The sequence below is a fragment of the Vitis riparia genome, chromosome 1 (assembly GCF_004353265.1).
Source record: "Vitis riparia cultivar Riparia Gloire de Montpellier isolate 1030 chromosome 1, EGFV_Vit.rip_1.0, whole genome shotgun sequence".
Classification (NCBI taxonomy): Eukaryota; Viridiplantae; Streptophyta; class Magnoliopsida; order Vitales; family Vitaceae; genus Vitis; species Vitis riparia.
Genome location: NC_048431.1, coordinates 1,876,492 through 1,898,339, shown reverse-complemented (window position 1 = coordinate 1,898,339; position 21,848 = coordinate 1,876,492). Strand labels below are relative to the sequence as shown.

General features: G+C 36.9%; 2 protein-coding genes and 1 non-coding gene across 5 annotated transcripts; 2 read left to right on the top strand and 1 right to left on the bottom strand.

The window, feature by feature from the left end:
• Positions 1-208: 208 nt before the first annotated feature.
• LOC117912589 (photosystem II stability/assembly factor HCF136, chloroplastic) lies at positions 209-12,476 on the bottom strand. Of its 2 annotated transcripts, none has more exons than XR_004651027.1 (9): positions 12,074-12,476; positions 11,364-11,599; positions 6,008-6,138; positions 4,654-4,786; positions 3,072-3,194; positions 1,768-1,842; positions 1,216-1,331; positions 628-754; positions 209-465 (listed from the first exon to the last, which is right to left on the bottom strand). XR_004651027.1 is itself a non-coding variant. In XM_034827241.1 (9 exons), exons 1-8 carry the CDS (start codon positions 12,405-12,407, stop codon positions 688-690), a joined length of 1,215 nt encoding a protein of 404 aa, XP_034683132.1. In that variant the 5' UTR covers positions 12,408-12,475; the 3' UTR covers positions 264-465; positions 669-687. The 2 variants fall into 2 exon arrangements, 1 of the variants encoding a protein (XP_034683132.1); XM_034827241.1 differs by having other exon boundaries at positions 264-465; positions 669-754; positions 12,074-12,475.
• Positions 12,477-12,606: 130 nt separating this feature from the next.
• TRNAA-AGC lies at positions 12,607-12,679 on the top strand. The gene has a single exon. It is a non-coding gene; the product is annotated as a tRNA-Ala (tRNA).
• Positions 12,680-13,336: 657 nt separating this feature from the next.
• Positions 13,337-17,309, top strand: LOC117912599. Of its 2 annotated transcripts, XM_034827263.1 has the most exons (4): positions 13,337-13,540; positions 13,658-13,921; positions 14,714-14,844; positions 16,336-17,309. In XM_034827263.1, exons 2-4 carry the CDS (start codon positions 13,658-13,660, stop codon positions 17,132-17,134), a joined length of 1,194 nt encoding a protein of 397 aa, XP_034683154.1. In that variant the 5' UTR covers positions 13,337-13,540; the 3' UTR covers positions 17,135-17,309. The 2 variants fall into 2 exon arrangements, with proteins under 2 accessions (XP_034683154.1, XP_034683147.1); XM_034827256.1 differs by having other exon boundaries at positions 13,337-13,921.
• Positions 17,310-21,848: the final 4,539 nt, after the last annotated feature.

Below are 21,848 nucleotides of genomic sequence, written 5' to 3'. Positions count from 1 at the left end.
TGAATGCAAAATAATAAGATCTTTGCACACCGCCACTCAGGTGGTGATGCCTTATTTCTTTTATTTTGAAATAAATTCTTTAAAGATTTAATTTGTTAAACTTAAACCTGCTTTTCATTTTCTTCCAATCTTTCTTTCCTTTCCTTCATGCTTTTCATTTTCCTTTAACTTTCCAAAATTTTCAAGATTCAAACGTACAGCCAAAATGTGTACTGAATAGTTGCAATCCATCACTCGTCCAGTAAATTATAATGCCCATCTTGTTTTGGGTAACAGTTTTCCGTATGAATTTGGTGGTAAGGATAATTCCTCAACATGAACCGAGTAATTTTTATGAATAAAATAGTTACATAGTAATTACAATATAATAATTTCAATGAAATTTAGGCCAGTTTTTACAGCATCAAACAATGGCACATCATACCGTGGTTAAGCAGTACAAAATTGCAAGCCTCATTGCCAAACCTGCACAATTAGAAATGTCAAATACTGTTTTAATCAACCAAAAGAAAAATTAAGATCCACCTCCTAATTCAATAGATCCTTATGGTTCAACGAAAGGGCATGTAATTTATGAACTGTGTAATTTATGAATCACACATTAATTAACATTCAGAGTTAACTTACTAAAAAGGGGCTAGTTCTGACAGGGAGATTCAGTTGATTACCATGTTGTAAATTATTACTTTATCCAAGAAACCGAAGCAAAACTCCATCATTTCCTAGCACAAACCCCTTTGTGTCATCTATAAACCTGCAATGGAGAGAGTATAACAATCAAGAGCTTGTAAGTGAATTCAAGGATAAAGGGATAGGAAATTTGGAGAACTGCACAAAATTTACTGCCTCTGTTTCTCCCCCCTTTTCTCCTTAATACGGGAAACTTAATTATGTTCCACTTAGTTTCTAAGCAGATGGAGAAAAAGAAAATAAAGTAAAACTTGGAATCTCAGATGAAAATTCCAAACCCAAGTACTTTTTGACACTAGACACTTTATTTACTACTTATCCATCTTCCCTTCTTAACAACCTTAGGTCCAAGAATTGCCTTTAAAAAATGAACAAATGAAACAATCAACAATAGCAGAACGGATCTCAGCAAAGAGTAGAGGCGGAGGCATCCTTTGAACGTGCATCCTTAATTATCAAAAATAATATTTTGAATTATCCAAATGGCGAATTGGAGTGAGTAGATTGCAGAAGGTTGAAACTCACTTTACTGAATAGAGATTTGCAGCAATATTGTCAGCTGCTTTATCACGGGTCCATGTCTTGCCACCATTTGTGGTTCTCAACAGAATCCCACTGCCCCCAGCTGCCCAAGCCTCTTCCTATACAATAATATCATCAATAATATGAAAGCATGAAAAGGTTAATGAAAGACAACTTTTGTCGATTTACAAACAAAACCGAGTTAGAGCAAAATGTAAATTCTCAAATTTTAATGAAATTTGGAAATGTCCAACCCATGTGGATGCACATGAACCAGCCACTCATACAATATATGCAATGCACTCTGAGGCTACATAGAGCTTGTTTGGCAGTTATTCTAGGAAACATTTCTACTCTTTTTAAAACTTGAAAACAATTCTTTTCATAAAAATTTTGGAGTGTTAGAAGGGTAGAAGCGCTTCATAGTATCACTACTAAACAGATTTATAGCCTCCTTCATGATCATTCCCATGCAAAAATTAGTATCATCCAGATCACCATACAGGAGGGGCACCCTGTTTCATCATGATGACCAGCAAATAATCTAAATGTTACCTTTGAACGGTATCCAACGTCAAGAATGCCAAAACCCCGACTTTGTACTGGAATCTCTTCAAAGTCCTCCGAAATCTAAAAATAGAAACCAGGTTGTGGTTAAACTACAGAAGGTTAATGGAGAAGGAAGAGAAAATCTCCAGCAGACAAAATCCATTTAGGAAAAAAATCAAAATACAGGAGGATTTAGCATTGAGGTCCTCTATGTTACCTATATCTTTCAGTTCTACAAGCACCCTTCTAGGGCAGTCACCCACCACTGGTTCAGCTGGAACCCACCTTCAGATGAGAACTATCTGAAATACATGATGGGTGATTCTGCCAGAAGAATATGGAAAGCAGCTTTTCCTCTTCTAACAGGAACTAAATTTTTTTCTTTTCTTTTCCTATTTTTAATTATTTATTTATTTATATATATTATTGTTGCTAAAACATAAGTACTCAATCCATAAAAAAAATCACTGCCCTTAAATTAAGACAAGAATATTTTCCAAGTTTTCCAGATATCCAGACAGATGGAGCAAGAAGTCAGGTCTTGGTTAAGTATTGGAATACATATAAAGTTGGATCTAGGTGACTGACACAATGATTCCATCCTTCATCAATCACATGATCTTCTTTGGGATTCTCATTTCATTTTAATTTTTGCTCCATCATAAATAGAAGATAGGTTTAATTTTGTTTACGAGACAAACAGAAGGTTAGAATAAGAAAGCACAAATATAATATGTTCTATGCCAGCCCTAGAAAAACTATCTTTTGGTCTAGATAGCCATGGAAAAACAAATAAAAAGGTCAACATTGGCCTTGGAGTGTGTGTATGGTGTTTCTCTCTTATAAAAATAACACATGCTCTTATTTGTTCATGTTTCCTCATAAACATTTGCAAGTGAAAAGATGTGTCTATTTAGAATAGTTTATGCTATTAGAAGTTTAAACCCTTTCTCCATCCCTTTTTCCATCACATACAGAATAGGGCTTCATGGTTCTGTAGATTGTGCCAACAAAAATAAAAGAAAATGCTACTTTTTCTTTTTCTCAAGCAACTTTATCTTGCTTGTTAATCTTTAAGCGAAAAATATTCCTCTTTTTTCAAACCTAAAAAACAGCTTATGAGAATGCATCCAATATAAGAAAACTTAACAGCAGAGTAATATCTATTATCTAAGCAATTCAAGATTCTTTCATGCATATTATGAAGAATCCTTTATCACACTGTAGCAATATTAACACACTAGAGAATCCTTTATCATACTGTAGCAATATTAACACACTACAATAAACATGTTCCCTCCACTACTTACCCCTGTGCCTTTGCTGAGATAAAGTCCCCCACCACGTACAAGAAGCCAAAGGCCACCATCAGCTCTCCATCCCATGTTTTGGATTCTTCTTGCAACTGCCCTGTTATGGGGTTGCCAGTATGGCTGCAAATTATAAAAAAATAACGAGGATAATTGATATACATAAAGATTCACAATTGAAACTCAAAGCCCTAAATAAAGGTAGCTTATGGACTACATCAGCTATCAGCTGCAAAAAGAAAAAATAAAATAGATGAAGCAATCAACTGATGAATATAAAAACTCAGAAAGGTACCATAATATGGATATCTAGATTACAGCAGAATGAAGACCTTTCTTTTTTGAGTGGAATACAAGAATGAACATCCATACCAAGTCTTCTGTTGCAATATAATAAAATTATTTACAGGATAAGAAAAAGGTTCTCTATCAATAACAACAAAACATCATAGTGCCCAAGGAGTAAACCATTCTAGTGTTCAGCCACACAGTAAAATGTGATGCTTTTAGTATTGAATATTGAATGAGTAAATGACTAAGACTGAGGGATTTTAATCGGTCAACAATAACAGAGGTGCTCCAGTATCAGAGCATCCAGTTCCCCAACATGCTATACTAACCACTAAAGACAAATTTGGATTTAGAGCAAGGGGATCAGTTAATATGCTTATATATTTGAAAACAATTTAATTGAATTTTGAAAAGTTTCTATAATATTCTAAATTAGAAAACTCAGATTTAGATGTGAATCAAGAAAATCAAGCATTTAAAAATTTTCTTGATGTAGACAACTGTAGAAGAGTATCTTAGCATTATCTGAAAACCAACCACTAAAGACAAATTTGGATTTAGAGCAAGGGGATCAGTTAATATGCTTATATATTGAAAAACAATTTAATTGAATTTTGAAAAGTTTCTATAATATTCTAAATACGAAAATTCAGATTTAGATGTGAATCAAGAAAATCAAGCATTTAAAAATTTTCTTGATGTAGACAACCATAGAAGAGTATCTTAGCATTATTTAAAGTATCAGTTACCTTTCACCAACTTAATCCACATGCATCAATCATTCTTTTCAATTGCTAGATATTCAAGCTGAGAAGAATTAGTGAACCTTTTAGAATACTCCCAACTGGATGATGCTGAGATGGATTCTCTGCAGCATCAAGCTCAACAGGCTGTCTAGATTTAAAAACAGACCTGGATTTGAGCATGCAATTTTATTTTATTTTATAATGGGGTGTTGGGGTCCACATTTTAGCTGATGCAAGGCCAGGTATAGGAGGCTCATAAGACACGAGGAGTCCCTCTGTAGTTTTGCCCTTCTTACTCACTAGTCTATGCAACAGGAAATAGGAATTCAATTTATTATTCATTCAGTGAATAATTTTCTCACTCTGTAGTACTACTAAACATCTAATTCTTCACTGAAACAGTACTCATTAGTAATCATAATATGGCTTCAAAATGAATCTCAATTATGCCTTCATCTTGAGGTGTAACAGGCAGACAAGCTCCTCATACATGTCAATTGAGCATGAAATGAATACAAAGCAAGCCATATGCTAAAGAACCTCACCTGCCCAGGCTCCCAAGTGAGGTAGAAGTTACCACGACTTGAAACAGCAACATAGCTTCCATCTGGGGATCGATTTACAGTATTGAAAGTGCCTGTATAGTAACTTGCACCACTAATACCACTAGAAACTGTTCTGCAAAAGCAGTGATGCCATGTGAGTTTCATTTTTACCCCTTTGTGATGAACTATAATTTCATGTATCACTGTCACCTGTTCATTTCGGTAAATTTTTCTAGGCATCTCTAGCTATCATAGATAACTAGTTCACAGTATGCTCCTTGATTTATTTTTATTTTTTTCCTGGCAATGCATCCATGTAAGACTATGCTAGTTATTGTATTTTTCATTATGTTAAACTTTTTACTAAATGCAGTCATGCTGGATTGCTAGACCTGAGTGTAGCCAACAAAATTAAAATGAAAAAAAAAAATATATATATATATATATATATATATATATATATTATTTTGAAGGAAAATGAAAAGAAAAAATCAATTTTTAAGGCATGGTTGTTCAACTACATGATATTGACAACTAATGTCATTCTGATATGCAAACAGTTCAAATCCCAAAAATGAAGTGTACAACAAAGGAGAGGAAAGGAAAGAAACAAGGTTTATCTTTTGGAGCAGTTTATACTTGCTTCCTCTTTTTGATAAGATTTGGTATATTTTGGAAGGATTTCTAGTCTTTCTTTATAGATATTAATTTACTGAATTTTCTGTTTCTAATAAGAAAAAAAAAATTGTTGAGATAATAAAATAGAGGAAAGGAAAAATGGAACTACAATGTGCAATTAAAGTAAGAGAGAAGGAACTCCATATTGGACAAAAAGTGATAAAAGTATTTAGTACTTGTATTCTATCTTTTATGACAGAAAAAACATTCTTATTAACAAACATAAGCATAACCAAATTGCTTTTGTTATGACAAGATACCAGAAGGTAATCAAGAAAATTTTCTATGAGAAAGGTAAAAAAATACAGAAGACAACATAGAAAGGGAATATTATCTAAATATGGAACATGAACTTTTTTAAGAGCCAGGTAAATTGTAGAATACTAATGATTTAGTAAACCTTGGAGATTTAGATAATGCCAAGGGGAGGCCAAAAAAGGAAGTATGTTGTGGCTTTCATAACCAACTAAAAACATCTGAGATGGCTATGCATAGAATGCAGCAAGCAATTTTTCACCCACCATAAGAATGGAGTAGGCTCAGATGATGGTGATAATGAAAACAACAATTCTGTGACAATAACAATGTTCTTTCCTCCACACTAAATCCACACAATAAAACCTTCATCCATTAATCCTCAGAAGTTTATGGGGCCAGGATTTTAGTAGAAAGTCACCTATTAAGAGTAGCTGAGACAGTCTCCTGAACAGCTGCCCTCCAATTGTAGCCTCTGTTTGAAGTAACATAAATTGCACCTTCATCTGTTACCATCTCTGCACTCTTCTCTCCTGTTGCCTTTATATATACCTGAGAATGCCATAATAGAATGGTAGTTTAGCCCTTAAAATGGTTAAAACCAGGAGAAAATCAAGAAGAATGGAAATGGAGGATTTCCAAGGGAACTTAATCATGCTATAGAAATAACAAATAAAAAAAATAGACAACTTTAGTAAAATCTAAAAAACAAGAATAAAAATTGGTTATTTGGCAGAAGACAATGTCAATATGAGTGCTTTGCCAATAGAAGAGCATTTTGGGGACAAAAATAGGGTAAGAAATATTTTTCTACAACGTTAGCTAACATTTATTAAGCTAATTTTTTTATTTCTTACATTTTTCTTGGGACAATATTCACTTGGTACGCATATTTGGAACTTTTGTTTTTAATCAGAAACAAACATTTTCATTCATCAATCAATTGATAAAGACAAGAAGGATAAGCATCCTTCAAAGTTGTACAAAAGTTGGTATAGGTATAAAGTAACCAAGAACAAGAACAACAAAAAACTAGCTCGTCCTCATAAAAACAGCATATATATATAGGAGAAAAAACATTGGACACTCAAAGGGGAAAGAAATCTCCAACAAAGGAGACCTTTTTTTTTTTTTTTGATAGGTAAATAGATTTCATTAAGAGCCAAAGGCTAGAGAAAAGGCATACACGGAGTATACCAAAGACAAAGAAGCAAAAAATAAAGGGACAAAACAAACATGACCCTTACTTGGTGGCTAGCCAGTCTACAAAATCTATCAAAGACAAAGTGTGTTCCTCTATATACATCCTAGCCCAATTCACAAAAGTGTACAAAAAAATGGATTTAATGTCTTGATCGTTCCTCTCCATATCATCAAATGCCCTCCTGTTTCTTTCTCTCCAAATGGTCCACATCAAGCATAGAGGGGCAGCTCTCCAAGCTTTCTTCCTTTTCTTGCCCACAAAGGAACCATGCCAACCTAGGAGGTGTTTTTTCACAGAGGAGTGCATCACCCATTGTACCCCAAACAGGGAGAAAATTAGAAGTCATAGCATTCTGGCTTTCTCGCAAAACAGTAGAAGGTGATCTGTGGTTTCCTCCTCATATTTACACAAAAAGCATCTGTTGGGGATGCTCCAACCAAATCTCTTCAGGCGGTCCGTGGTGAGCAACCTATTCCAAGCCGCCTCCCAGCCAAAGAAACTAGCCTTAATTGGAACCCAAGGCGTCCAAATAGTTCTAGCCGGGAAGGGGGGTTTGGTATCCCTTGAGAGAGAGCTATAAAAGGACTTGACAGAAAAGGTTCCATTCTTGTTCTCTTTCCACCGGAACAAGTCCTCCACACCTCTTCTAATGGTCAAGGGATGAAGCTTGCTTAATAAGCTTTCGACTTCTCCCACCTCCCAATCATTAAGGTGTCTATTAAAACGAAGCCCCCAGCTACCTCCTCCTTCGTCTTCCTCCCAAGCCTCAGCAACCCATCCTTCTTTATTGACAGAGAGGTTAAACAAGATGGGGAAAGCTTCTTCCAGAGATTGATTTCCACACCACATATCCTTCCAAAACTTCACTCTGGTGCCGTCCCCAATGATGAAGCGGGAATGAGAACGAAAATTCTCCCAACCTTTTCTGATGGCCTTCCAGACCCCCACCCCATACCGGTTTCTTGCAACTTTGGAGCACCATCCTCCCTCTTGAAGATCATACTTACTAAGGATAATTTGCTTCCATAGGGGCTCATTCTCATTAGCGAATCTCCACAACCATTTCCCAAGAAGGGCCTTGTTAAAAGTAGCTAGACTACGAATGCCCAAGCCACCTTTCTTTTTATCGGCACAAACAACCTTCCAACTCACCAAGTGAGGTTTATTCTCTAAGGCTCCACCGCCCCATAAGAAATCCCTTTGGATCTTTTCAAGCCTTGCGCACACTCTCTTGGGGATTACAAAGAGAGAGAGAAAGTAGGTTGGGAGGCTTGAGAGGGTGCTTTTCAGCAGGGTAAGACGGCCGCCTTTGGAGAGGTATTGCCTTTTCCAGAGAGAGAACCTTTTCCTGAATCTTTCTTCCACTGCATCCCACACCCTAATGGATTTGTAGGGGGCTCCAAGGGGAAGACCCAAGTAGGATGTAGGTAAGCTCCCTATCTTACAACCTAAGACCGCCGCAAGAGTCTCCATAGGAATGCCTTCCCCCACTGGGATGGCCTCTGTTTTATTCAGATTGACTTTTAATCCTGAAATCGCCTCAAACCACATGAAGGTCCAACTAAGGTATTGCAACTGATCTGCATCGGCGTCACAGAAAATTAAGGTGTCATCGGCAAACAAGAGATGGGACACGAACAGCCCCTCACTTCCTCTTCCTCCCACTTTGAAACCGGAAATAAAGTTTCCATTTCTTGCACGGGACAACAATTGGCTAAGAGCTTCCATGGCCAAAAGGAAAAGATAAGGGGATAGAGGGTCGCTCTGTCTCAATCCCCTAGAGCTACGAAAGAAGCCCGAGGGGCTTCCATTGATAAGGATCGAGAAAGAAGCCGTGGAGCAGCACCATTTTATCCAATTAATCCATCTGTGTCCAAATCCCATCTTGGACATCACCTCCATAAGAAAGTTCCAATTGACATGGTCAAAGGCCTTCTCAATGTCCATCTTGAGAAGGAGGCCCGGGATGTTGTCTTTCAATCTAGAATCAAGGGCTTCGTTAGCAATAAGAACAGTGTCCAAAATCTGCCTCCCATGGACGAAAGCATGCTGAGAATCAGAAATCACCTCCCCCATCACTGTTTTCAGTCTATTGGCTAGGACTTTGGCAAGCAATTTGTACACACTCCCTACCAGGCTGATTGGTCTGAAATCTTTTAGATCTTCGGTCCCCTCCTTCTTAGGAATGAGCAAGAGGAACGTGGAGTTTAAGCTTCTTTGGAAGGTCCCATGGAGGTAGAACTCCCTAAAGAGGCCTAAAATCTCTGGTTTAACAACGTCCCAACAGAATAACCAGAAGGCCATTGTGAAGCCGTCCGGACCTGGGGCTTTGTCTCCACAGAAACTGCTTAAGGCTGCAAAAATTTCTTCCTCAGAAAACATAACTTCTAGGCTGCTAGCCAAGCCTTCTCCCAACTCTTTGAAGTTAAGGCCATTTATACTAGGCCTCCAATCCCCAGGATCAGAGAGAAGGGTTTGGTAGGCATTGCAAACACCTTCTTTTATCTCTGCCAAGGATGAGAGATTCACCCCGTTTACTTTAATTTTGGATAGGAAATTCCTCCTTGCCCTAGCATTGGCCATTTTGTGGAAATACTTGGTATTTTTATCACCCTCTCTTAACCAGATTTCCCTTGACTTCTGTCTCCAAGAAGTTTCTTCTAGAAGGGCCCATTTCTTATATTCCTCAAGATCCAGATTTTTAGCCTCTAGATCTTCAGGAGTAAGAGCGTTCTCATTCTCCTTGGCCTCCCACCGCTGCAAGCGGGAGAAGGCCTCTGCTCTATTGAAAGAGACGTTGCCTACCACCTCCTTGTTCCATTTTTTCAGGTCCTTCTTAAGAGCTTTGAGCTTCTCAGCGATGCAGTGGCTGCTATAGCCTTCAACCGAATATCCATTCCACCAGCTTCTTACTAGGTCTTTGAATCCATCAATTTTCAGCCACATATTTTCAAAACGGAAGGGGCTTTTGCCTGAAGAGAAACCCCCAATTCTATTCTACATAAAATAAAGAATTTTTGAAGAACTTATTTAACCTAGAATGGTGAAACTCAAAGACCTCAATAGGGATAGAATTGTCTTTTCTCTCGAGCTTGGCTGAAGGGTTTTCTTTCTTTTCAGTTAGAAAGACTAATTAAGGGTTGCTTTTCAGTTACAATTTATTGGCCTTTGAGAACCAAATCTTGTAGCTCTCAACTACCCATCTACATGTCACTTATAGACGAGATATATTAATATAAAGCAGAATAATATAAGTTCCTTATCATCTAAATAAACATATGTATGTGTATATATATATACATACATATATTTAAAGTGTTTGTTGGATAAGCTCTGACAGAAACAAGTTGCCATAATTTTCTTAATGTTGATATAGCTAACATAATATTAATATACCTTCATCAACTCAGAGATAGTCAAAAAATGAGGAGCAGTCAAATCAATCACTTAAATCCAGGTTTCTCTGTTATGCAGTGGGTTAGGATGTTTATAGATGGGGCATCTATGTCTATGGTTGATTTTTTAGATTTGTTCAGTTCTTGTCTAGGAGGGAGTTGTTTTTTGTCTTCTCTCTCTTTGGCTTTGCCCGTTGGCGCCCTTCATAATTAACCTTTGTACCTTGATGTGCTCTTTGTTAGGCACTGTTTACAATTTTTTTTCCTTTTTTTTGCATGCCTATCAAAAAATGGTAACAAGCATCTTGATTATGCCTAATATTTTCAAATAGGTGTATCACCAATAAATTGGTTATATATCATACATGATACCATTCGCTGATAGAAATTGAAATTTGAGATGCAGTACAAAAAAAGATAAAACAAATTGAAATCAAAGATCCTGGTCATGTATTAAGTTTGTGACAACGAAAATATGCTATTATTACATCATAAAAGGCTTCATTCCAGTCCCACCAAAAATGTGATTTTTCAAAAACAAAATAAAGCAACAGGCTTGTAAAAAAAAGGCCCAAAGGGCAAGTTCAGCAAATAGAACAAACAGTTATATAGATTCCCTTCGCAAAGGTGAACGTCATGATGATCAAGATAATGACAGAATCGCCATCATGAACTAGAGGTCAACGCAAACTTTTTGTGGAATTCAATAATATCAGTTAAATGAGGAAGCAATTAGTCAGACTGTCAATGTATTTTTCAAGTAAGTAAACAAACAAGGTTTTGTTGTTTGATTTTGATTGCCCTGTCAAATAATTAAAAACAGATCCTATCACATTAAGTATCTAAATGGGCTAATTAGATGCCACAATCCAGTGCCAAAAGGTGCTTTGCTCAGCTATGATAGACATGATGCATACAGTTTCCTATGAAAATGAGGTTCCGTTGCAGTAAATCACCAATGCTTAAAGAAAACAGGAGGAAAATAGCACTGAGAAATACTGGGCTTCTGCGCTACATCTGGTTTCTGAGAAATGATTTTCGATTAATATTAAAAGTTTATCATATTAGAGTCCCAAAATAATGAAAAGCTTAACATTCAAATTTTGAGTTTCTTTTCTTTTCCTACATTCTATAAGCAATCAAACAGAACCTTAATGACCTTCTATACAAAAACTTACTATATCTCCAGGAAGTTGGGCACTTAAGGGTATTCTTTCCCAGCTTTCTCCAGCATCAGAAGTATACAACAGAATTGAAGGTTTTCCAACAATCCACCCCTCCTTCCCTTTGAAACTAATTGAATTAAATCTGTAGTTGAAATCTTCATCTTCAGCCGAGGGTATTGATCGTGGAACCCAAGTGTTTCCTCCATCTTTTGTCTCCATAATTGTCTGCCTAGTTCCCAGCAGAAAACCTAGAAAACCGAAGATTTTCAAGAAATTCAACATGTATCAAGAAGAAAAATGTCAAAATGCAGACCTTTTCTTTTCAACTTCAAAAAATAAAAATAAAAACAAAATCAAGAAATTAAACCAAAAAAAATAAAATCGTTACTGTTCCGCTTCCAACCAAAGTGGCAAATGCAAGATTGAAGAATTATTTTGGATCTCGGGAGCCAGGCGTAATTAATGAAAACACAAGGAATCGTTCAAGCATATGAGGATGATTTCAGTTTCAGTCGTGAATATCGAAATTCAGGAATAATTAAAGAACTACGATTTCGGAGCAAAGCACAACACAAAATTTCTCTCTCAGAAAGACACATTATTCAAAGAAGCTGCGTCGCTGAGTACCTAAAAGGACACAGACACATCTATGAAAGAGAAGCTCCGTTTGTGCAGTGAAAGAGAAAAAATAAATAAAAATTAAAGGAAGACAACAAACAGACCGTGACGCAAGTCGTCGGGAACAAAAGCGATGTCGAGAAGAACAACGCCGGGGTCGATGGGAAGGTAAACTCTTTCCCACTCGGAAAGAAGCGGTTCTTCGGACTTGGCCGGTGGCTCAATTCCTATGATAAGGGGAGCGACGGAGATTGCGGCGGTCTCCGCCAGCAAGTGTCGCCGAGTGAGCGACGGTTTCTGGAGACACGCCCTGGGGACGACGCGAACTCGCGAGACCCCACAGTAGTTGCGATGGTCAGTTTTGATGAAGAAAGACGTGAGCGAAGGTTTCAGTGCGATTACTGGATTGCAGTAATCGCTTAGTTGCAGAGTCGCCATCGTGCTTCTTCTTCTTCTTCTTCCTCTCACTCACTTATCCAAATGAATGATGCTCCCTCAACGGCTTCGCTTCGCGGTTTGAAGCGTGTCCTCTTCCCATACATGTGGACAGAATTAAAACGTTATTAAATAATAACTTTAATATGAAAATAAAAACAATATTTTGTATATAAAATATATTCGAACGCCAATCCCAAAAGGGGATGTAGCTCAGATGGTAGAGCGCTCGCTTAGCATGCGAGAGGTACGGGGATCGATACCCCGCATCTCCATCCTTTTTTTTTCAGTTGTTCTCCCTTCATTTGGTGACTAAAACGGCGTCGTCTAAGCCTTTTCCATTTATACAAAATTAAAACACATTATTATTACCAATGAATCATACATACTATACATTATTTTCACATTATTTGAGAATAATTTTAAGCCCCAAAAGGAATACGATCCATAGTTATAAATGGGTATCAAAACCGATCCTCAATTTTGATGTGAGAGTCCCACACAAATATCTCTACAATCCAATAAGATATCTTGTATTAATTAAAAAAAAATATTAGAGATTTGACAAAAGAATAACTCCTAAATGTTAAAATATATGCAGTGAATTTTAATGTTAATAAAAATAGAAATTAAATTATAAAAAGACTGATTAAATATTAATTCAAAAATTATTTTTAAAATTTGGTCTTCAAAATTGTACATGAAACTATTAATCAGCAAGACCATTTATATCCGATATCAGAGGCAGTAATGACTAATGAGAGATGGTAAAGGTTGGGAAAGGGAGGAGTAAAGAGCATTGAATGAATGACAGACACGTGTCACGCCAGTTGTAACATTAAAAGAATTGGGTCAGACGCCATACATATAAATATAAACAAGAATAAAGATGTGTAAGATATTAAGACCCGAATAATAATAAATTTCCCTTTTGGCATTCAACATGGGGAGGGGCCTGCATTGAAAGTCTGGGGGGACACACAAAACTCACGCACCCTTAAAATCTGGAGCAAACGTCGATCCGGAGCACCAGTTTTTCACCACCATCGCCACCACCACTGTGTTTTGGATCTAGGGCTTCTTCTGCATTTGTTGTGACCTTGATTTGACAAATCTCGGGTTGAATCGGATTCGGGGTTCGATTTTTTTTTCCTTTTCTTCTTCATTTTTTTTTTTTTTTTTGGGTTTCGGAGTTTGTTTGTTTATTGGGGTGTGGATGATTTGGAAGATTTGGGATTGGGTGTGAGATGCAGATGGAAAGAGAGGAACGTCGTGGCAGTTATTATAATTATGGTGATTACGATTATGAGAATGGGAATTGCGATCGCTACCGCGTGGAGAGTATCATGGTGGAGCGCGACAGGGACAATCAGAGTCCGGAGATGTCTTCTTCTTGGAAGATTTTGCCGATTTCGTCGTGTCCTTCGTCTTCGTCTGGTCTCGGTGTGGGTTCTATCGAGCATCAGGTTTCGAAGATGGATACGCTTGCTGGGATTGCGATCAAGTACGGTGTGGAGGTATGTTTGAGTTTTTAGAATTTTTCATGATCGGTGGATTTAGAAGAATTCATTCTGGGAATTCTTGTGATATTTTATGTGCATGATACCATACGAAAGATAAAGGATTCATCTTTTGACTATTTAGGAGGTTAATGGCACAGTTTCTGGTGATTTTTCTGATACATTCATCTTCTTGTGGAAGTGTTTTTGAGCATTCTGAGTTTAATCGTGGAATCATATAATTCGGAAAAACGGTGGAAAATAGAAGCAAAACAAGGAAACGTGAATAAATATTTTTCGAAATGACAAACATTTGAGATTATGAATATACCTAGAAAGGATGAAAGAATAATATCACCCAAGTGTGTTTGGATTTGGGTTTCGGAATTCCTGGAAATCCTAGGTTAAACTCTTGTGTATGATTGTGTTTCTTTGTCAATAGCCATGTGATCATCTTACATTGGATACACTCTAATCAGCCTGGATTTCCTTGCTGCAACTGCTTGGTTATAATCATCTACTTTAGATACTTCAATACAATTGAACAATAAGCATATGTAAAACATATGAATTGATTTTATTCATTCCTAATACACTTTGAACTCTTAAATAGTATCTGCATGCTCAGCAGTTTTCCCCTTGTTTTGTTGATGGGTGAAGAGGAGATATGTACGAAGTGACACCTAGCAAGAAGGGGGTGCAAGTGCAACCCTTGTAAACATGACCCTTTTTTTTTTCTTTTCTGATTCCGTTAATCATGTACACTGTTGATATTATTTCTTATGATAAAATTGGGTATGTGGGTGTTAGGTGGCTGACATTAAAAGGATGAATGGCCTGGTCACGGATCTTCAAATGTTTGCTCTCAGGACACTACAAATACCATTACCGGGAAGGCATCCTCCATCTCCCTGTTTGCTAAATGGTTCTGAGACTCCCCAGTATGTATTCACTTTCCTTTCTGTCTGGTCATTACATCTTCACTGATGGTGTCTAATGTGTGTGGCGTTAGTTAATATTTGTGCGATAGATAACAGTGAGCTTTTTGGATAAATTTCTAGAATATATATATATATAAGAAAGAATATATCAGAAGCGCCAAACAAAAGGGCGTGCAAAAGTATACACATTGTATACAAACGATGCCGAGGGAAAAACACAACAAAAGCTCAACCAATCAATGAAGTTCAACATAGACAATTGACAAAGAACAATCATTTATAGACATTTTAACCCACTCCCAAAAACTATACACGAAAGTTTGTTTGATTAATTGGTCCCTTTTTTCAATGTTTTCAAAAGCTCTTTTATTCCTTTCTTTCTAGATGGTCCAAAATAAACATTAGGCAGTAGCTTTCCAAGCTTTCTTCCTCTTCTTCCTGACAAATGATTCATGTCAGCTTAAAAGAGCCTCTCTTACATAAGATATTATTGTTGCCATGCTCTCTCTTTGCTGGTTACATGCTTGTTTCACTATATTTGGCAAATTGGTGATATTCAAGATCATAGAGAGTTTGATTGGTAACACTTTCTTTTAGTACAGAACAAAAAATTGCCCTTAATCCTAGCTCTTATCATAACCCTTTCCTTCAAAGTAGCCTATGTAAGTTTCATCCTGAGTAACATCTACAAAGAGGCCTTGGTGGCTTTCACGTTTTCTACTTCCACTACAAGGATGCAAAATTTTGCACTTGCAATTGTAGAGGCCTTGGTGGTTTTTGCATTTTCTACTTCCACTATAAGGATGCAAAATTTCATGTCTGCTTAGAAAGAATGAGGGTTAGGATTTTATGGGGAAGATTTCTCATCCTTCTCATGTTTTCTTTATAACAATTAATAAATCTTCCGTTTCTGATAAGAAAAGGGGTTAGGATGGATGGGTGGCAATGCTATTAACTTATTAGGAACAAGTCCTGTCATGAAAGATCAGAGACCCGATCAGTTGGGGATGGGACAAGAAAGCTGGCTAAGATGTTTTAGTTATGTATAATAACTAACAAGAAAAAAAGGGAACCAGGGAATGATATGGTTTTAGTTAGAGGGGAACCCCCAGAACAAGAGAAAGGCCATAGTGAACATGGATGGGGAACTAGAAAAGGCGTAACACCTAACTTATCCTTGGTAAGTGAAATGGCAGCTGGACTTACACAACCTTCTAAGAAATCAGTGTCCTTATAACTCCAATTTCAAAGCTTCATGCTCGATTCTTATAAAACTAGAATTCAAATCTAAAGAAGTGTTCGATGGTCCTTGATGGACACAATCCTAAAGGTTAAAAAATACTGTTTCGCTTAAACTTATTTCTCCTATTAACTTGCCTGTTCTAGCATTTAAGAGTAAACCTCTGTATCTCTGTTTTAAAGTAACTAACTCATCATCTCAAGTGATTATTCGAATGGAACTCAGAATGCCTGGTGCTGAAACTTTTGCAGACGGAACTCTGACTGGACCCCAACAGACAGTGTGCACCGCAACCTTTTTGAAACATTCCAGTCACTGAGAGTGAAATCATCTTCCCAGCGGCCGGTATCCCCAGCTATGAGCACTTTACAAGGTTATTACAGGCTGAAGCCAGAAGATCAGCGAAATGCACCCAAAGGCTTTGAAATGGCAGTCTACAGAAAAGAAAGTGCCCATTATTTAGAAGATGGGCAATTCTCCAAACAGTCATCAATTTCTAACCCACTTCTGAGCCGTGTTCGGAAATGTAGAAGCTTAGCTAATGGTTTCATGCCAGAGAATGGTGAAGCAGCTGACGACATGACAATTTTAGAAGCAAAGGAAGGTGACTATAGATGGAATGAGAAATTGATCAGAAGGCGTCAGAAATCTGAAACAGACTTTTCTTGCAGCCCCGAAATGCCGTTGAAGGAGGATAACAGAAGTGGCGGTGGTGGTGGATTTTCAGCAATAACAGGAAAGGGTTTGGCCCTGAGAACCAAAGCAGTGAATCGAACTGCAACTGATGCAGATGCAAGTTTAATGAACCCTATTCCGGTAGGTCTGGGGGATTCTATTGTGACAGATAGTTTTGCTGGAGTAAGGAAGTCATCAAGCACATCAAATTTGCAGGATCAGGACAATGCTAGCTTTCCGTCCATCTGGCCAACATCAATGTGGAATTTGAAGCCTGATCTACAAGCCCTTTCAACTGCAGCCATTACAAGACCAATCTTTGATGGCTTGCCTAAACCAATAACCGGACGAAAAAACAAAGCCGCTCTTGATTAGCGAAAGCTCGATTCATTAGATCCAGTTAACTCATTGATTTTGTTCCATATTTTGTAAACCCTTCCAGTAGTTGTTGCTCTATAGTCGGAAATAGAGAGAGAAAGTGTAAAGGACAGTAAAAAAAAAGTCCAAATAAGATGCTTCATCAATTAATACATGAATATTTACCCATTTATTACCAAGACTCACACCTGAAACTATATCAGTGGATGGGGAACTACTTTTATACGCTTACAGAGCAATGACTCATCATACATTTCTCCTCTGTTAAGGTTTTGCTACAGCATGAACATCTAAGCTGTTTTACAACCTAACATAGAATGTGTATTTAATTTGTATGTCTCCACTACTAAAAGGAACTCTCCATATATTTTATTTATTTATTATGGTATTGATGTGTCAATGGCGATTTCCGAAGTTGACCCATGATATTATACAGTTTCAAATGTCCTTATTTTTGTCTTGCGTTAGGGATTTAACCATTATGCCTAAAGTTTGACTTGGCAATAGGAAAGGCAATAATGAAGTATCCAAGCAAAAATTCTTATCTTACCTAAACCTAATTGTTTAATCAAAAACCATTCAAGGACATACAACGGAATTGGGTCGATTTTGGACTTCTTTTTTGATAGGTAAAAGAAAAGAGCATATATAAAAAACAAGGCACCAAATGACCGTCCCAAAGTACAAAGAAAGTATACATTGATCTTTAAAAGACAAAACCAAGAGAAAGAGAGTACAAAAAACCACCTACTCTCGTTGAGAACCCAACCAATCAATAAAGATGATTAAAGACAATATACCCTCATCTATAAACACCCTAATCCATTACCACAAGTCACAAACAAAAAGAGTTTTTCAACCTTTGATTGGAAAGCTCCTCATTACCAAAAACAATTTTATTCCTTTTCTTCCCAACTATTTAAAAGATAAGTAATGGAGGCAGCCTTCCAAACCTTTTAAATTGATTTTGGATTTGTAGTCCAACCCAACTATTTCACGGCCAATCATGGTGAGGATTTGACCAGAATAATTGGAGATTCTTGCAGGATTTTAGCAACTTGAAGTTCATGATTTCAAACAGGCTTTATTTGCAGTGATGTTAGAGGCATCATTTTTTGCTGTAAACTAAATCTGAGTACCAACCAGTCAATGGAGACAAGGCTTAAATAACATTGGAATCCCAGCTCCAAATCAAACGTTAAAGATCACAACCCTATTCCACATTTGGATTCATCGCATCATTTCAAAGCCAGACCAACTTAACTACCGTGCATAATATAGCCTCTATCTCTTGGGATAATTTAACCATTCACCAGCTGTAACAACCGGATTGCTGAGAACTGGGAGCAAACTATAACCAAACCTACTCAAATTTGGAACATTTTTTAGAGCTCCTAGATATTAATGCTCTCCCAATATTTACTACATTTGGTTTTACTAAAAAGGTCAGGAAAAGAAAAATGGAAAATAAACAGCCCATCTACAGCAAACTGTAACATACATTTTTGTCACATGTCCAGTGACTCCAATTTAACTGAAACCAAAATGGTGTATAAGATATGCAATTTAAATTATCCAATGAAAGAATCTGAAATCCTTTCCTGCACAGGAAGAAACGTAAAATGCAAATGCATCTGTTTAAGACTACTGCTTTTTCCTAGAAACAAACAAGTTGACTAGTGCTTAGTCATAATTTAGTAGGTAGCACAAAAGTGAATCCATCCAAACATGCCTTAACCCAATCCCAAGCAGAAGGCACACACACATATCAGAATGTAGATTTGATAGCCACAAATTCTTCAACATTTTACTTTCTTAGTTATGAATGAACTTAAGCCAGCTACTTATCTTGAAAGAAATGCCCTCTAAGTCCTTGGTTTATTTTTTACTACTAAGGGAAACCCCATTAGCCTTTCTTTACCATACATGGCAAAAGGCAATAACCACAATGTATATATAGATGTCAATATAATCGAAGTAAGCTAACAAACATGAAGATCATGTAGAACGATATGAGAATGTAGGATCAGTGAAATTCATTAGAATGCATTTCCATTTTAATAGATATCACATGCTTTAAATATGCTTCTAATCGTTTCTCATACTAATTTTTACCTTGTTTTGTCTATATGTAGTTTTGGTTCCATCTGGAACCGCTTTCACCAAATGCGACTTCTATCCAAATACAGAAAATAAAAAAAGCGCCGCGTGTAACACGCAGCGTTTTCAAAATCCATCAAGCACAGCTCATTGTAGACTGGAAATTTAATTGAACAGTGAAACACAATATGATGTGACCACCCCAAGATGCTAAAACTTGTTTGACTCATTGCATCACCATTCTACTAATTGCTCTAATACCTTATCAGCAAGCAAAAGTACTAAGCCACCAGCTGTTCTATCAACTCCAGATAGATATTAGAAATTTGCAAAACTCATAAAATTGACTCTGATCTCCACAACTAAACTGTAGAAAGACCAAGGAGGGACCATCACTCAATGCTATTTATCACCAGAACAACAATGTTGATATTTAACACAATTGCAACTGTGAACCAACAGACAAGGCCCAAAGGGATCCTAAAGACACTAGATACACATCTATTTTTTCTTCAGAGAAAAAAGAAGGGATGAAGAAGAAGAAAGCAAGACAAAAAGAAACCATGCCCTGCCCTTCAGTGAAAATCACAAAACAGAAAGAAAAAGGAAAATAAAAAATAAAAAACCAAAAAACAAACCCAAACATCCCCTTTTCCTCAATTTCTTCCTTTGAGAAAAAATCAGCAAAAAACAAATTACCATCACCTTAAACACCCAATCCATCTCTGGCACAGAGAGCAAGTTGTAAGTTCACAAGGTTTCTACATGCTAAAAGATTCTTTTTTTTTTTTTTCCTGATGAGAAACAACAGTATAATTTATTGAAGTAAGTAAAAATAAGTACAAAGAAGGATGAGAAATCCTCCAAAAAGTACACAAAAGAAAGCAAGAACCTCCAAGTTCAAGAATCTATACAAATATGAGGTTCCACAAGTTTTGTCCCAAGTGAGAATATATAAAGGTAATCTATCCTTGCTAGCCCACACCCTTGGAAATAGACACCAACATCCAATCAAGTTGGATCAAATTAAGGGAAATACCCTTAAAAGTTGTGGTGCATGATGCAAAGGAAGTTAAGAAATGAATTATGTCCTAAAGACCCCTTGAAGTTCTCGCCTTGTCCTAAAAAACTCTAGCATTTCTCTCCCGCCACACAACCCACATCAGAGCAAGACAAGCAAACTGCCACACGTTGCCTCTACTGGAATTTCCCAATTCTCTATATGAAATAATCATCATGTCACATATACTCCTAGGAGGAACCCAATCCATATTAGCCAAACCAAATACTTTGTGCCAAAGCCCCAAACTCGATGGGCAATATAAGAAGATATGATCTACCGCTCTCCATACACAACAAACAAACATCAGAGGGCTTTGTATGATTTTCTCAGTTATAACATGTCATTGATGTTTACCTTCTTGAGTGCCGCTAACCAAGCAAAGGATTTGACATTAAATGGGGCTTGAGATTTCCAAACAAAATCAATGGGGAATGATGGAGTTGGATCATACATGCTAAAAGATTCTTTCATCTCCAAAATATTAGTCTTATGTTAAGGGTCTTCCTAGAGCCAAAGCTGATGTATGAAAACATTGCTTTCAATGTCAATGAAAACCTCCTAGAGCCAAACTTCCTTGTACTCTGGGGCACTTCCTTGGTGTGCCTTTTATTTCCCATATATTGTTGTTTATTCATCAAAAAATGCCAATGAAAACTTCACAATTGAACTGAAACACCTACCTAATAGACTGTATGCATGAAGCCATTCCACTTCATATAAACTGTGTCTATGAGAAAATACAAGGTGTCCAATTCAGCTGAAATCAAAAGGACTCTGACATTGTACAGGATGTAGAGACAGGCAGAAAAAATTTCTCATACCATTCATCATTGATGATCAGACAACCAAGTAGCAAAACAATGGTTGATAAAAAAATTCTTACAATTTTGCCTAAGCAGTAAACCCTCCTTTCGAGGCCTTAATTCAAATTCTAATATTCCATGCCAATTCTAAATCCAACATTTGCCTTAATCCTAATTCCTGGTGGAAATAAGTCCCGCCCATAACACCTGAATTCTACCACAGGTGTAATGTAACCCTTAACAAGAATATCTCTCAAATTTCCAAGCTAATACAATCAAACCAATTAATCTTTCATGGTAAGGCTATGCTCAACCATGCCCATACAGTTAGTCTTGAACGCTGAATATTGTAACTCTCCAAATCACCAATTCTTGGAATCACCAACATGAACGCCAAAAAAGAGCTGATTGAGAAAGACAAAGTCACCAGCTGCTAACTAATGATGCTAAAAATTGGGAGGCTGTTGTCAAAAGTTATATTTTAACCAACTTGCTAGAAGGTCAACAGCCCTTAAAATTGAGAATACCTGTTCATGCATCAATAATTTTCATAAATCATTGGTTCACAAAAAATTTAAGATATGGTGTCAGATTAGATGAGAAGTCCCACATCTAAGTATATACGTCCATATTGTATCATGTGTCTTATCTCCTGGGGAAGGAAGCCAATCTTTACTTAACTTGGCTTGATATATTGGTCGGGGTTGGATTGAGGGAGGGAGTATTTTTGTTTTCCCTATCTTTT

Excerpts from the sequence above, each read along its gene's own strand:
- LOC117912589 (XM_034827241.1), bottom strand. The coding sequence starts at position 12,407 with ATGGCGACTCTGCAACTAAGCGATTACTGCAATCCAGTAATCGCACTG. Across the intron at positions 4,787-6,007 it reads GTCTCAGCTACTCTTAATAG|AACAGTTTCTAGTGGTATTA; the intron begins GTGACTTTCTAC and ends CTGCTTTTGCAG. Across the intron at positions 1,843-3,071 it reads ATCTCAGCAAAGGCACAGGG|ATTTCGGAGGACTTTGAAGA; the intron begins GTAAGTAGTGGA and ends TTCTATTTTTAG.
- LOC117912599 (XM_034827256.1), top strand. The coding sequence starts at position 13,652 with ATGCAGATGGAAAGAGAGGAACGTCGTGGCAGTTATTATAATTATGGT. Across the intron at positions 13,922-14,713 it reads CGATCAAGTACGGTGTGGAG|GTGGCTGACATTAAAAGGAT; the intron begins GTATGTTTGAGT and ends TGTGGGTGTTAG. Across the intron at positions 14,845-16,335 it reads AATGGTTCTGAGACTCCCCA|ACGGAACTCTGACTGGACCC; the intron begins GTATGTATTCAC and ends AAACTTTTGCAG.